Raw genomic sequence first — 13272 nt, 5'->3', positions numbered from 1 at the left:
CTCACAGACTTAGGCCTGCTAAACCTATTCTAACTTAGACTCAATCAGCTTTGAGCCTATCTTCTTTAATCTCTCTCTCTCTCTCTCTCTCTCTTTCTCTCTCTCTCTCCCTCTCTCCGAAATAAGGTTGATCATTCTCTACATCAGTGCCTTTTGGCACTACCACAATCTGGTCCCATGACCTAGCTCTGGAATACTGTCTGAACAGTCTTTCTGCCCATATGAAAATGCCTCTGAAATCTGTTCTTAGAAATTCTGTCCAAGAATTCTAAAATCTAAATCTAATCAGGGACTAGAGAGATGGCTCATCAGTTATGAATTCTGCAAAGGACCTGGTTCAATCACCAGAAACTGCATCATGGTAGCTCACAATCATCTGTAAAACTCCAGTTCCAGAAAATCTGACACACTTCAGGCACCAGGAACGCAACTGGCACACAAATATACATGTAGGTAAACACTAAGATACATGTAAAATAAATTCTTAAAAATATGCATATAGTTCTTTAAATATACTTACATTATATAAATCAAATGCAATCTAACATTGCGCAACTCATTGTTCCCCTACAATGTACACGAAAGATGGATTCATAGATGGATGGAAGGATGATGGATGGATGATAGCAAAATTAAAAAACTGACTATATTAACCTGACCGAAAACTCTAGTAGTAATTAATATAAGCCCTACTTTCTGGGATGTTTACAAAAAACATCACTACCTAAGTATTGTGACCACCTCGACTTTGTCCACTGCACTCTCAAAAGTACTCTATACTCATAGCCAGGCGGTGGTGGCACACGCCTTTAATCCCAGCATTCAGGGAGGGAGAGGCAGACGGATCTCTATGAGTTTGAGGCCAGCCTGGTCTACAAAGCAAGTTCCAGGAAAGCCTAAGATACAGAGAAACTCTATCTCAAAAAAACAAAACAGCCGGGCGCGGCAGCACATGCCTGTAGTCCCAGCTACTAGGGAGGCTGAGACAGGAGGATCGCTTGAGTCCAGGAGTTCTGGGCTGTAGTGCGCTATGCCGATCGGGTGTCCGAACTAAGTTCGGCATCAATATGGAGACCTCCCAGGAGCGGGGGACCACCAGGTTGCCTAAGGAGGGATGAACCGGCCCAGGTCAGAAACGGAGCAGGTCAAAACTCCTGTGCTGATCAGTAGTGGGATCGCGCCTATGAATAGCCACTGCACTCCAGCCTGGGCAACATAGCGAGACCCCGTCTCTTTAAAAAAAAAAAAAAAAAAAAAAACAAAAGAAAGAAAAGAAAAGAAAAGAAAAATACTCTATATTCATGTATCTCTCCTGGGCCCTGAGAAGCAGCTTTCTGTCAATGAAGGGAAAGACCTTCCTCCATAAACTCTTTACCCATAAATACCATTATTTATGTAGGTATCACTATTGCTGACTTCTGTATTTCTTCTACATTATTTCTTCCACACTTCTACCTGGCTCACACATTCTCCTTCCTAAGGCATGTGGTGCTTCCTATTATTTCTCTAGTACCATATGTGGTCATAGCTGCAAGCAAGTCCTTTAAGTCAACCTAACCATTAACACATAAATAAGGCTACACAAAGAATGTCAGTCCCTTCATACAATGCCAACTCTCTGCAGCTGCACACATCAATCGCCATTTCTCAGGAACTGTTCACTGTACACTCGTTCTGACACCCATGGGGGGACAGTTCTAGAAAGCACCACCAATACCAAAGCCTGAGTGCTCAGCCCCCTACAGAAAATGACATGTATTTCACTACAGCCCATGAACTTCTCCTGTATACTTTAAATCTCTCTAAATTACTTATAATAACACATTATAAAAAGTGGACATTATGTAAATAGTTGTTGTAGCATATTATATAGGGAATGGTGACAATTTTAAGTTAATACCCACACTGAAAATGGACACTCTTTATGAGATATTTTCACAGAAACAATCTTTTTTCAAGTATTTTGTATCCAATGATTATATAGATACATATATGTGCATACATAAACAAATACGTACTTATATACAATCACAACTAGCCAGCACTTTCTCAAGCTTTAAAAGTAATGCCTGGCACTGCATGTTCCAAGGGGCTTGCCTTGGAAGTCCTGAGACCCAGATCACCTGATCTTATTCTGCCACCATGACCTCTTATTCTAGTGTCTACAGCTGGCATATGACTCATCTCTGCAGGCCCAGTGCCTCCAGATATGGAACTGTTTGAAAGCCGAATCAGAAGTGAAAAGCAATGTTTCACCTTTCCAACCCTATCACATTGATTACAAAGTGTTCACTGAAATGTACTGTGAGTAACTACAAGCCCTTAAGTCCCCGAAGTCAGGTGTATCCATTTCCAGCGAGTCTTTACATAGTTCTGGATGTTTAAAGTGTTTCTTTAATCACTGCTAATTTCTATTGGCAATTCCTATTAGTCAAAGCAAGCAGTTAGGTGAACAATCTGTTTCAGACTCATTAAATGCAATCATGCAATGAGTTAAAAAGATTATGTACCGCTTCCATTTTTAGACTTCTTCTGCCCTGCTTTCTTCTTCAAGGCAGCTGCTTCGGGAGGCGGGGCCGGCGGATTTGTAACTAGGACGGGCTCTACTTTTTTGCCCGGAGTCTTTGATGCATCACTTTCTTTGATGATCTGTTCCTCAAGTGAAGGTTTTTGTTTCTTTTCCTTCTTCTTTCTTTCCCTAACACTGCTGGACGTTTCAAACATATTCAAAGGAGCAGGTACAAACTGCTCATCCTCTACAACCGAAGCGTTAGATAATTTAAAGTCCCGAGGTACGTTCTCAGAATCAGATTCATGAATGGTCCCATTCTGGATTTCTTTCTTCTTATTCTTTTTCTTTTCTGCCTTCTTTTTATCTGTCTTTGTAGAAATCAGCTTTTGTTCTTTTTTCTGTTTTGCAAGAACTTCATCATATAATGTTTCTTTCATGAAAAGCCAGAAGAAAAGGAAAATGATGGTAATAACCACTGAAGGGATAAGGAAAACAAAATATGTGGACTCATAAAACTCCATGGTGTTTCTCTTAGCGTGAGCCTGGGAAATCTAAATGGGGGAGGCAAAAAAGACAAAGAAAAATCCCAGTCAGTCAGTTAGAAAAAAAAACTTATAACAACCTGTCCGTTCAATTAGCATTTCAAATCCAATCCAATTTACAAACATAGCCCAAAACAATAAGCAATAAAAACATGGGCTCTACAACTGAACTATACTAAGAAAGGGAAATGGGTGATGACCAAAGAATGGAGATGTCCTTTCCTTCTCAAACCACATGACAAGATCCTAAAAGGGGGAGGAGGGGGAGGGTAGTTCTTCTCCACTGCCCAACGGGGTAGGAGGGGAAAGACAAGTCAGGAGAAATACTGCTAGGAATTCAACCCAGAACATCCCAAATATATGTATGCCATTTACTGTTGTGGACTAATCCTCTGGCACACTGTAAAGATGTGCTGCTCTCACTGGTTTAATAAAGAGCTGACTGACCTATAGCTAGGCAGGAAGAGGTTAGGCGGGCGAGCCAGACTGTTCTGAACGCTGTTCCTGAAGACGAAGGACAGAGCCGACAGCCAGACAGAGAATGGGGAGATGAGGTGACAAGCCATTAGCCTGTGGCAGCACGTAAGTTAATACATATGTATTAATTCAAGTTGTGAAAGCTAGTTAATAACAAGCATAAGCTTTTGGCCAACCACTTATAATCAATACTAAGTCTCTGGGTGATTACTTGGGAGCTGGCAGGCAGGACAGAATATTCCACCTATAATACACTATACCTCCAGCCTCACTTTAGGTACTTATTTTAGTACTTAGAATCCCCCATTTCAGTATATAATATATACTACTTACTACATGTGAAAATAAAGACATATTAGCAATAACCAACATTAAAAGTACCAAACTTTTAGAGACTGGCCATGGTGGCACACATTTTTAATCTCAGCACTCGAGAGGCAGAGACAGATGGATCAAGGCCAGCTTGGTCTACAGAGTGAGTTCCAAGACAGCCAGGGCTACAAAGAGAAACCCTGTCTTGAAGAAATAAAAAATATATATATATATATAAGGAAAAGATGGGGGAGATTAAGACAATTGCTAACAAATGTATTCCTCTAACAACCAGTCTCATGATGCGTTGAGATACAGCAAGAAAATGGAAACTGAAGTTAAAAAAAAAAAAATCACCACGATGTGATATGGTATTGACATTACAAGCACAAAGAAGATGCTTTTCTCAAATCCTCTGATCTTACTCTGATGTGGGAGGGTCTTCTATTTTGTGTTGATTTCATTGGTTAATAAAGAAACTGCCTTGGCCCTTTGATAGGACAGAAAATTAGGTAGGCAGAGTAAACAGAACAGAATGTTGGAAAGAAGGGAAGTTAGGCAGATACCATGCCTCTCTTCTCCAGGGCAGACGCCATGGAGCCAGCCACCAGGTCAGACATGCTGAATCTTTCCTGGTAAGCCAGCACCTCGTGGTGCTACACAGATTATTAGAAATGGGTTAATCAAGATGTGAGAACTAGCCAATAAGAGGCTAGAACTAATGGGCCAAGCAGTGTTTAAATGAATACAATTTGTGTGTTGTTATTTAGGGGCATAAGCTAGCCAGGCGGCCGGGAGCTGGGTGGCAGGAACACAGCGCACAGCTCTTTCTACATTACTCCATGGATGACACAATTCACCATGCACTGCCAGTCTTCTACAAGGCTCTACCTCAGCAGCAGTGCCTGACACCTGCTATCTGATGACTCGGTGCTGCAGTGCTGCGTGAAGGAGTACGCTCATTACCTGGCCACATCTGCCTTGAACACAGACATCATAGGCCTCACCTCCTGGAGTTTCTGCAGAACTTAAACTCAAAGTAAAAGTGATGTGGGAGTTTAGATTCTAGATATCAGTATTCCCATATATATGTCTATGCTACATTTATTCTTTCTGTTTTTTGTAGCTTTGGAGCCTGTCCTGGAACTCACTCTATAGACCAGACTGACCTTAAACTCAGAGATCTGCCTGCCTCTGCCTCCCAAGTGCTGGGATTAAAGGTGAGCCACCACCAACTGGCTGTTAAATGTATTCTTATGTTACCTCCACTATGTTGTAAAAAACAGAGCATGTGTAACACAGATATAGTTACTATGACACACTTATATTAAAGCAAATTGAAGCAAGCTAACCTTTGTATTTTTAAAAAAGATTTATCTTCGTGTGTGTGTGTGTGTGGTGCACACACACCTGAATGTAGGTGTCCTCAAAGGCCAGAAGCATCGGAGTTCCTGGAGCTAGGATTACAGGTCTGTCACCTGACTTGAGAACCAAATTCAGGTCCTCTACAAGAGCAGCTCATGTTCTTAACCACAGAGCCATCTCCCCAATCCCAATTTATGCACATTTAATGTAAAATAAATGTAAGAATATTTAGGCTTTTTAACTGATGGTCTTAAGATGATTCAAGAAGTCAAATTCTGGGGGCTGGAGAGATGACTCAGAAGTTAAGAGAACTGACTGCTCTTCCGGAGGTCCTGAGTTTAATTCCCAACAACCACATGGTGGTCACAACCATCTATAATGAGATCTGGTGCCTTCTTCTGGTCTGCAGGCATACATGGAGGCTGAACAAATAAATTAAAAAAAAATCTGAGGCTGATAATGGATCTACTGGTAGGCCTAACAGTCACAAAGCCCTGGGTTTGAGCTCCAGCACCTCATAAAAACCAAGCTTGGTAGTACAAGTCCCTAAGCCCAGCACTCTAAAGATAGAGCAGGAGCATCTTACATCCCAGATTACCTCTAACTACATAGTGAACTTAAAACTAGCCTATTATACCTGAGATCTTTTTCTTAATTGAAGTAATCAATTAATATGTAAATGTGTTATTTTTAAAGGGGATGGTCTAGGGATGTAAACAGTGGACAGAGTGTTTGCCTACCATACACAGAGCAGTTTGATAATCCTCATGAACTGGACATAGTGATACATGACTCTAGAATCCCAGAGTCAGGCCTGGTGCCAGGACAATAAGAAGTTCAAGTTCCCTGACACCAAGTTAGGCCAAAGAAGAAAAGAGCAAACACACAAACAAATTCTTCCTAAATGTAGAATCATTGTTCTTAGTTACTTTAGAACTTTGGTTTACTGAAATTTTTACAAACTTACAAATATTACCAGCCAAAATAAAGGTATCCAGTGTGATGATGCACACCTACAATCCCAGCATTTGGGAGACAGAGGTAGAAGGATCAAGAATTGAAACCCAATCTGGGCAGTGGTGGTGCACACCTTTAATCCTACCATTCAGGAGGCAGAGGCAGAACTCTTTGTGAGTTCAAGGCCAGCCTGGTCTACAGAGTCAGTTCCAGGACAGGCTCCAAAGCTACATAGAGAAACGGTCTTAGGGACTGGGGGAAGAGTTGAAAACCAACCTGAGCTACATGAGATCCTCCCTGAACACATATTAGTATTTTTTTGTTGTTGTTGTTTTTCAAGACAGGGTTTCTCTGTGGTTTTGGAGCCTGTCCTGGAACTAGCTCTTGTAGACCAGGCTGGTCTCGAACTCACAAAGATCTGCCTGCCTCTGCCTCCCAAGTGCTGGGATTAAAGGTGTGCACCACCACTGCCCGGCTCTGAACATATATTAGTAAAAGAGCCATTTGTCTGTGTTAATTGCCAAGCCAAACAGAATAACTGTATATCTAATCATAAACAGCTTTAAGCTTATTAAAATCAACTTTGTCTTTCAATTAACTTATAGCTCATCTTAAAACCAGCATTCTTAATTCAAGTTACACCAGCAATGACCCACATCTAAAGTTGAAACAGAACCTGAAAACAAAATAGTTCCACAGGCACAACAGAGATTACTCTGACTAAAAGTCACATTTCCACAAGCATTTTACTACAATAACATCTCGTAAGTTCAAGGGGGTGGGGGGGGATCACATGGTAACTGTTTAATATTGTTCCTCCCTAACAACTCATCTAGTTTGTGAGTCAATTAAACACTGTTTGCTGTGCCGGCCTGTGTTCAACTGAAATGTTCTTAAAGATTGGTGTTCGGTGTTTTATTTTTTTAAATATCCACAGGATATACAACTGTACTGGGCCACTGAGAGAAGAAAAATGAATGGTACACATTTCAAACTTTTACTTATCAGCAGACAGACACTAAAAGAGTAAGCTAAACCTATACACCTATACATACATAGGCTTCCAGAGTCTTCCTCTGTGATCACGGTGACCAACTTCATTCAGATAGAAAGGAAGAGCAGCAAATGCTCGTGGAAAAAGCCCAATGTCAGAGCACAGAGCCTGAAACACTGTCCTCAGAGTTCTGCTCAGTTTCGATGGCCGTTTGCAGGGCCCACAGAGCTGAAGGAATGGTGCTACCTTCCTTTGGATTTTCATGGACTCCCTCAAGACTTTCGCTGGAACTCCTATGTATGTGGAGGAGCATGACCACACTGTCAGGACACATAGCAGCATCACATACAAACTGCAGACACCAAACACTCAGTGTCAAAACCAACTCAAAGTGTATCTATAAGAACTACAAGTACTTGGGGGTGGCTCAGTTGGTAGAGTGCTTGCTGGCACAAGATTCAATCCTGAGAACCTTTTAAAACTGGATGTGCTGGTACAAATTCAAAGCCAGCTTGGGTGACACAAGACTCTATCTAAAAAAGATAAAACAACAACTACAAATGCTGTGACTCTTGGTTAAATCCAGTTCTACTGAAGTCAGAAATCACGTCTTTAATTCCAACACTTGGGAGGCAGAAGCAGGGGGGATCTCAGAATTCGAGGCAGCCTGGCCTACAGAGTGAGTCCAGGACACAGAGAAAACCTATCTCAAAGAAAGGGCAGCGGATAGTGTTTCATAAATCAGGCAGAGTAGCACATCTTTAATCCCAGCACTCGGGAGACAGAGGCAAGTGGATCTTGAGTTCGAGGCCTGGGTACATAATGAGTTCCAGGACAGCCAGAGCAACTCAGTGAAACCCACCCTGTCTTGGGCACAGTATTTGGGAGAGGGGAGAGATGTGTTACATATAATAAATTTAATAACTAAAGTTTAAAAGTCATGATGATTAAGATATGTTACATATAATAAATTCAATAACTAAAACTGGTGATAGAGCACTGTCAGAATCACCTGCCTTAAAATATTGAGCTTTGACTTAAAAGATTACAAAATGTTCAATTCCATATTTGTAGCAGGTAAAATAAATGCTTAATACATAAGCATGGATTATATCCATTACTACACCTCAAGCTCAAATTGTATCTGCAAGCGACAGGGTTACAGATTAAGGGGGAAAGATGGCAATAAAGGCCTAGGAACAAAATAAAAAGTGAACTCAAAAAAAAATTAACTAAATAATGAATTTGCCATGTGAAGAGGTAATGGGAAAGGGGCTGAGACAAAGTTAATTAAGCTGTAGTTGACAGAAACACTATGATTAAAATTTTCTAAGGCCATAGTATGCAATTCATTATGTTTGAACTGGTAACAGAGACTAGACAGACTTGGCAAAATGACGGATGTAACCTCTTCCTTTCAGGTACAGAGTATTAATCACCTTTCTAAACTAACCACATGTGAATTTTAATGGATTCTATTCTGAATGCTGTAACAGCCAATAAATAGCAACTGAAATTTCTGTTAAGTAAATCAGAAGTGAAATTTGCACAGGATCACAAGAAATCAAGCCTAAATTCTGCTCAAGGCACAGTCCACACCAACTGTCATCTATATTTTACTCAAGCTAAATTTTTCACCAAAGTGATGAGATATACCTAGTGTTTCTTTTTCTACAAAAAAATAAAGTATACCCACTAATGTTTACAAATATTTCCCAGGTTCTTTCAAGGGAAAACATACATCTCTGCACAAAAACCTTGTTCTAAAATAAGAATCAAGGATTTCAACCCTACAGTCCATTTAAAGAATTCCAAAAATATTAGCAATATAGAAGATGGAATTACTCAATGGTAAAGCATGTGCCTGGCATGTGTGACTTCCACAGCACTCCAAACAGAAAAACTGGAGGGCAAGCTCACATGCTGTATTTCAGAGCACATATCATGAGTTACCTGGGAATCACCTTGCTGTTAAATGTGACTGAAGCCTACTCCTGCAGGCTGACACAGGAAGATCACCAGTCAAGACGCCAGCCTACACCACAGAGGGAGACCTGGCCCAAAGACATTTAAGTCTAAAAATAATTTTAAGAATTCCAATCAAACCACTTAACTGGCAAGAGTATATGTGTGTATACACACAGAGAAAAGTGTATTTCACTGTTTTCAATAGGAAAACAAATTATTTCAATGTGGAATATCTACAGAAATATTACACAACAGAGTTAAGACTGCAATATAGAAAAATACACAAAAGATCATTTATATTGAACATAACAGTTACATAAACCAAGACTATGAATAAAAAAGAATCATTACATTTTTAAATAGAATGAAATCATAAATAGCTAAATTTCTTTCACATTAAAACAGAAATTTAAGTAATCACTTTTTTATTGTTTGTTTTTCAAGATAAGGTTCTTTTCTGTGTGGTCCTGACTGCCCTGGAACTGGCTCTGTAGACCAAGCTGGCCTCACACTCAAGATTCACCTGCCTCTGTTTCCTTTGGTTCTCAAAGTAAGACAGGGTTTCTCAGTATAACAGCCTGAGCTGTTCTAAAACTAGTTAGATAGACCAGGGTGGCCTTCAACAGAGACACAGAAAGATCCAAAAAAAGGGTTTTTTTTGGGGGGGAGGGGGGTGAGGTTCGAGACAGGGTTTCACTTTGTAGTCCTGGCTATCCTGGAACTCGCTTTGTAGACCAGGCTGGCCTCGAACTCAGAGATCCACCTGCCTCTGCCTCCCGAGTGCTGGGATTAAAAGCATGCACCATCCACCACTGCTAGCCAAAGCAGTGGTTCTTGAACAACCCTTTCATAGGGATCGCATATCAGATATTTATATTACCATTCAAAACTAGTAAAATTAGTTATGAAGTAGCAACAAAATAATTTTATGGTTGGGGGGTCACCACAACCTGAGGAACTGTATTAAAGAAGGTTGAAAACGACCTCCACTATTAAAGCTATGTGCCACCACTCCCTGGCCTCTGGTGGCAAGCTTTATTTGTTAAAACATAAAATATTACTACAAGGAACTTAAAATTCCTTAACTATAAAGCAATGGCATAGGGACAACTAACTGAATACAGCTTTAGAAAATGTGCATGTCAGGAGTTAGCCCACAGCATGCTCTTCAATGGACAAGGTAGTTAGCAAGAGCTGTGAGGTCTACACTAAGCAAGTTTATTACTACATCCTAGTAAACAAGCTAGAATCGGATCACCAAGCCTAAATATTCTGCATCCCGCACAGATCTCCACTGTATCATGCTTCCAGTCCTTTAAGACTGCAATACCTAATTTTATGTTGCTTTTTTTAAGCCAAAAGCATTTTTTTAGAAAAGTTTTTCGTTTATAGTCAGTATGCCATAGTGACACGCAATATGTATTACTGGTGGCCAAAATATCCAAAAGCAACACTCAGAAAAAGGAACATTGCTAGAGCTATCACAATGCCTGGTTTCAGCTTAAACTACAGAGCCCCAGCAACAAATACAGCATGGTACTGGCATAAAAATAACCATGGAGCCAATTTAAACATTCAGAAACAAACCCAAGCATGTATGGCCAATCGTCAACAGAAGTGCAAAAACACGTACTGGAGAAAAGGCAGCCTCCTTCTGTGCTAGGAAAACCAGACATGCAGAAGACTGAAGCTAGAGTCATCTCTCTCACCCTACCTGGAAATCCACTCACAACAAATCAAGAGCCTGGAACCCTTTCACTGCCAGCAGAGAACACGTCAAGATATAGGCACAGGCAATGATTATACATTACCCCAACAGCTCAGGAAGGACTAGGAAGTGACCAACGAGATTGCATCAAACTATGGAGCAAAGGAAACAGTGAAAAAAACATCTAAAAAACCTCAAGGAAATCTCTACAGACTACTCATCTGACAGAGGACTAATATCTAGGACTTAGTCAATCACTTAAAAAAAAATTACACCAAAAGATGGTACTTGGGGGAGGGATATAATATAAACTATTTGATATAATATAAACTATTTGAAAATTTGTATGAGGGACTCTAGAAAGATAAAAATAGAACTATCATAGCCTGCTATACCACTCCCTAAGTAAATACTAAAGGAATCAAAACAGCACACAGTAAAGTTACGCACACATCCATGTCTACTGCAACAATATTCATAACAGCCAAGTTTATGGAATCACTCAGGTGTCGATCAACTAAGAAAATGTAGCATATACCAGTAGAGAATTCTTTCAGCCATAAAGAAGAAAATCATCTTGTCTGCAGAACAGACAGAACTAGAGACAATCATGTGAGCAGAATAAAACCAGACAGAGAAAGACAAGTATCAAATATTTTCTCCTATGTAGAATAAAGGAAGAAAAACACATGAAATGTAGAAAGGGCACTACCAGGAAGAAGGGCATTACAGGGAAGGACACAGACAGATGAGGCATGAATATGATCCATGCATGACAATGTCACAGTGATAAACGCTGTGCTATGACAAATAGGATAGACACTGGAGTCGTTTTGGAAAAAGGAACTTCAACTGAGAAAATACAACCAGATAGGCCTGTGGGCAAGCCCATGGGGGTTGGTGATCATGTATGCAATGAAGAAGGCAGCTTGAGCAAGTCATAAGGAGCAAGCAGCCAACAGCACTCCTCCACGGCCTCTACATTAGTTCTTGCCTCTGGGCTCCTGCCTTCAGGCTTCTGCCACAATTTCTAATCTGATTTCCCTGGATGATGGACTATAATCTGTAAAATCAAACTGTCGTGTTCCTAAAGACACCCAGGACAAGTCTCAGTACCTGGGGCTCCTCCCAGCACTTCTCACCCTGCCCTCACCCTAAACCTCTCCAGCCACTGGGGATAGGGCTTCCTTTCCCTTCCCCCAGACTCTGATCCCTCTGTAACTCAGCCATTTTGGCTACATGCACTGTTGGCTCCCATGCACTCTCTTGGCCCCTTGGTTCCTCTCTCATTCTCCCTTCCCAAAGCCTGGTTTAGTCTGCTGGCCATGGTCAGTCTGGACCCTTCCAGATGCCTCTGGCTGTTTGTTCTCTACGTCACATCTACAATAAAAAGCCTCCTCAACCACACCCGGGAGAGGTCCATTCAAAGCCATCCTACCCACACTTGAGACTCACGGTATTGACTCCAGCAACAGAAGCCCTGGACAAAAAGCACTCAATAGGAGAAAGTGACTTCACAAATAGGAATTAGGATTTCTGCAAAATAAAAAGCAATCAAAAATTTAAAACTAATAAATGATTAAAAATAGTTTTAAAGGCCTGGGTATGGTGGCACAAGCCTAATAACACCAGCACGTAGAGGGCTAATTCAGGCAGACGGACAGATTGAGGCCAGCCTGGAATAGAAAGTATGAGCCTGTCAAGGACATCCATTAACTTGCCTTCAGTTAGATTAGAGGAGAGACACAGTAATGGAATACAACCACTTACAAGACAAGGTCACCTTGTAAATTAAGAGGAGCCCAAAATAACTATGTATTTTGCAAGATTCCATAAATGAAAAAAATTACACACGCATAGACACACAAAGAATAAAAGTAAATATTTTCTTTCAGTAATTAAAAAAAAAAAAAGTCGGGTGGTGGTGGTGCACACCTTTAATCCCAGCACTTGGGAGGCAGGGGCAGGTGGATCTCTGTGAGTTCGAGGCCAGCCTGGTCTACAAAAGCTAGTTCCAGGATAGGCTCCAAAGCTACAGAGAAACCCTGTCTCGGGGAAAAAAAAAATCCGAGAGGCTCAGGTACCTGGTGATGCTGCGGAAACTTATGAACCAGGGCCCTGCTAGACAAGCAGAGCACTAGTGGCCTTACCCAACTTCCGGCTCTCCTGGCTTCCTGTATACACAGGGGTGTGATCTCCCGCTTCCTTTGGCCACACCTTCCCTTCAGAACCCACTACACCTTTTCTTCCCTAACTTGTTTTTGTTTTTTTGGGTCTTCTGGGTTTTTTTGGTCAAGGTATTTTATCAATACACAAGTACCTGACACCACCCAAGCCTGCCCACTGCCAAGTCTGATTCCTTGATTCCCTGGTGGAAGGACATACAATTCCAGTCAGCTTCTTTCTTTTGCTTTTTTTTTTGTTGTTTGTTTGTTTG

The 13272-nt window shown here is 41.0% G+C and overlaps 1 protein-coding gene across 8 annotated transcripts in view; it reads right to left on the bottom strand.

Moving 5' to 3' along the window:
• The window catches only part of Ktn1 (kinectin 1), a 92190-nt gene that overhangs the window by 72622 nt on the left and 6296 nt on the right, over positions 1 to 13272 (bottom strand). For all 8 annotated transcript variants that reach the window (XM_041634185.1, XM_041634183.1, XM_041634184.1 and 5 more), the window contains one exon: positions 2511 to 3063. In XM_041634185.1, the coding sequence (XP_041490119.1) occupies positions 2511 to 3033 (523 nt within the window). In that variant the 5' untranslated portion in view covers positions 3034 to 3063. Of the gene's footprint in view, positions 1 to 2510; positions 3064 to 13272 lie in introns of those variants that run through there.

Source organism: Microtus oregoni, unplaced genomic scaffold, assembly GCF_018167655.1.
Source record: "Microtus oregoni isolate MIOR12 unplaced genomic scaffold, Mior012 000045F_ref0000178, whole genome shotgun sequence".
In the NCBI taxonomy this organism is placed as follows: domain Eukaryota; kingdom Metazoa; phylum Chordata; class Mammalia; order Rodentia; family Cricetidae; genus Microtus; species Microtus oregoni.
The sequence above is the reverse complement of the archived record's forward strand: the minus strand, read 5'-3'. Positions and strand labels throughout refer to the sequence as shown.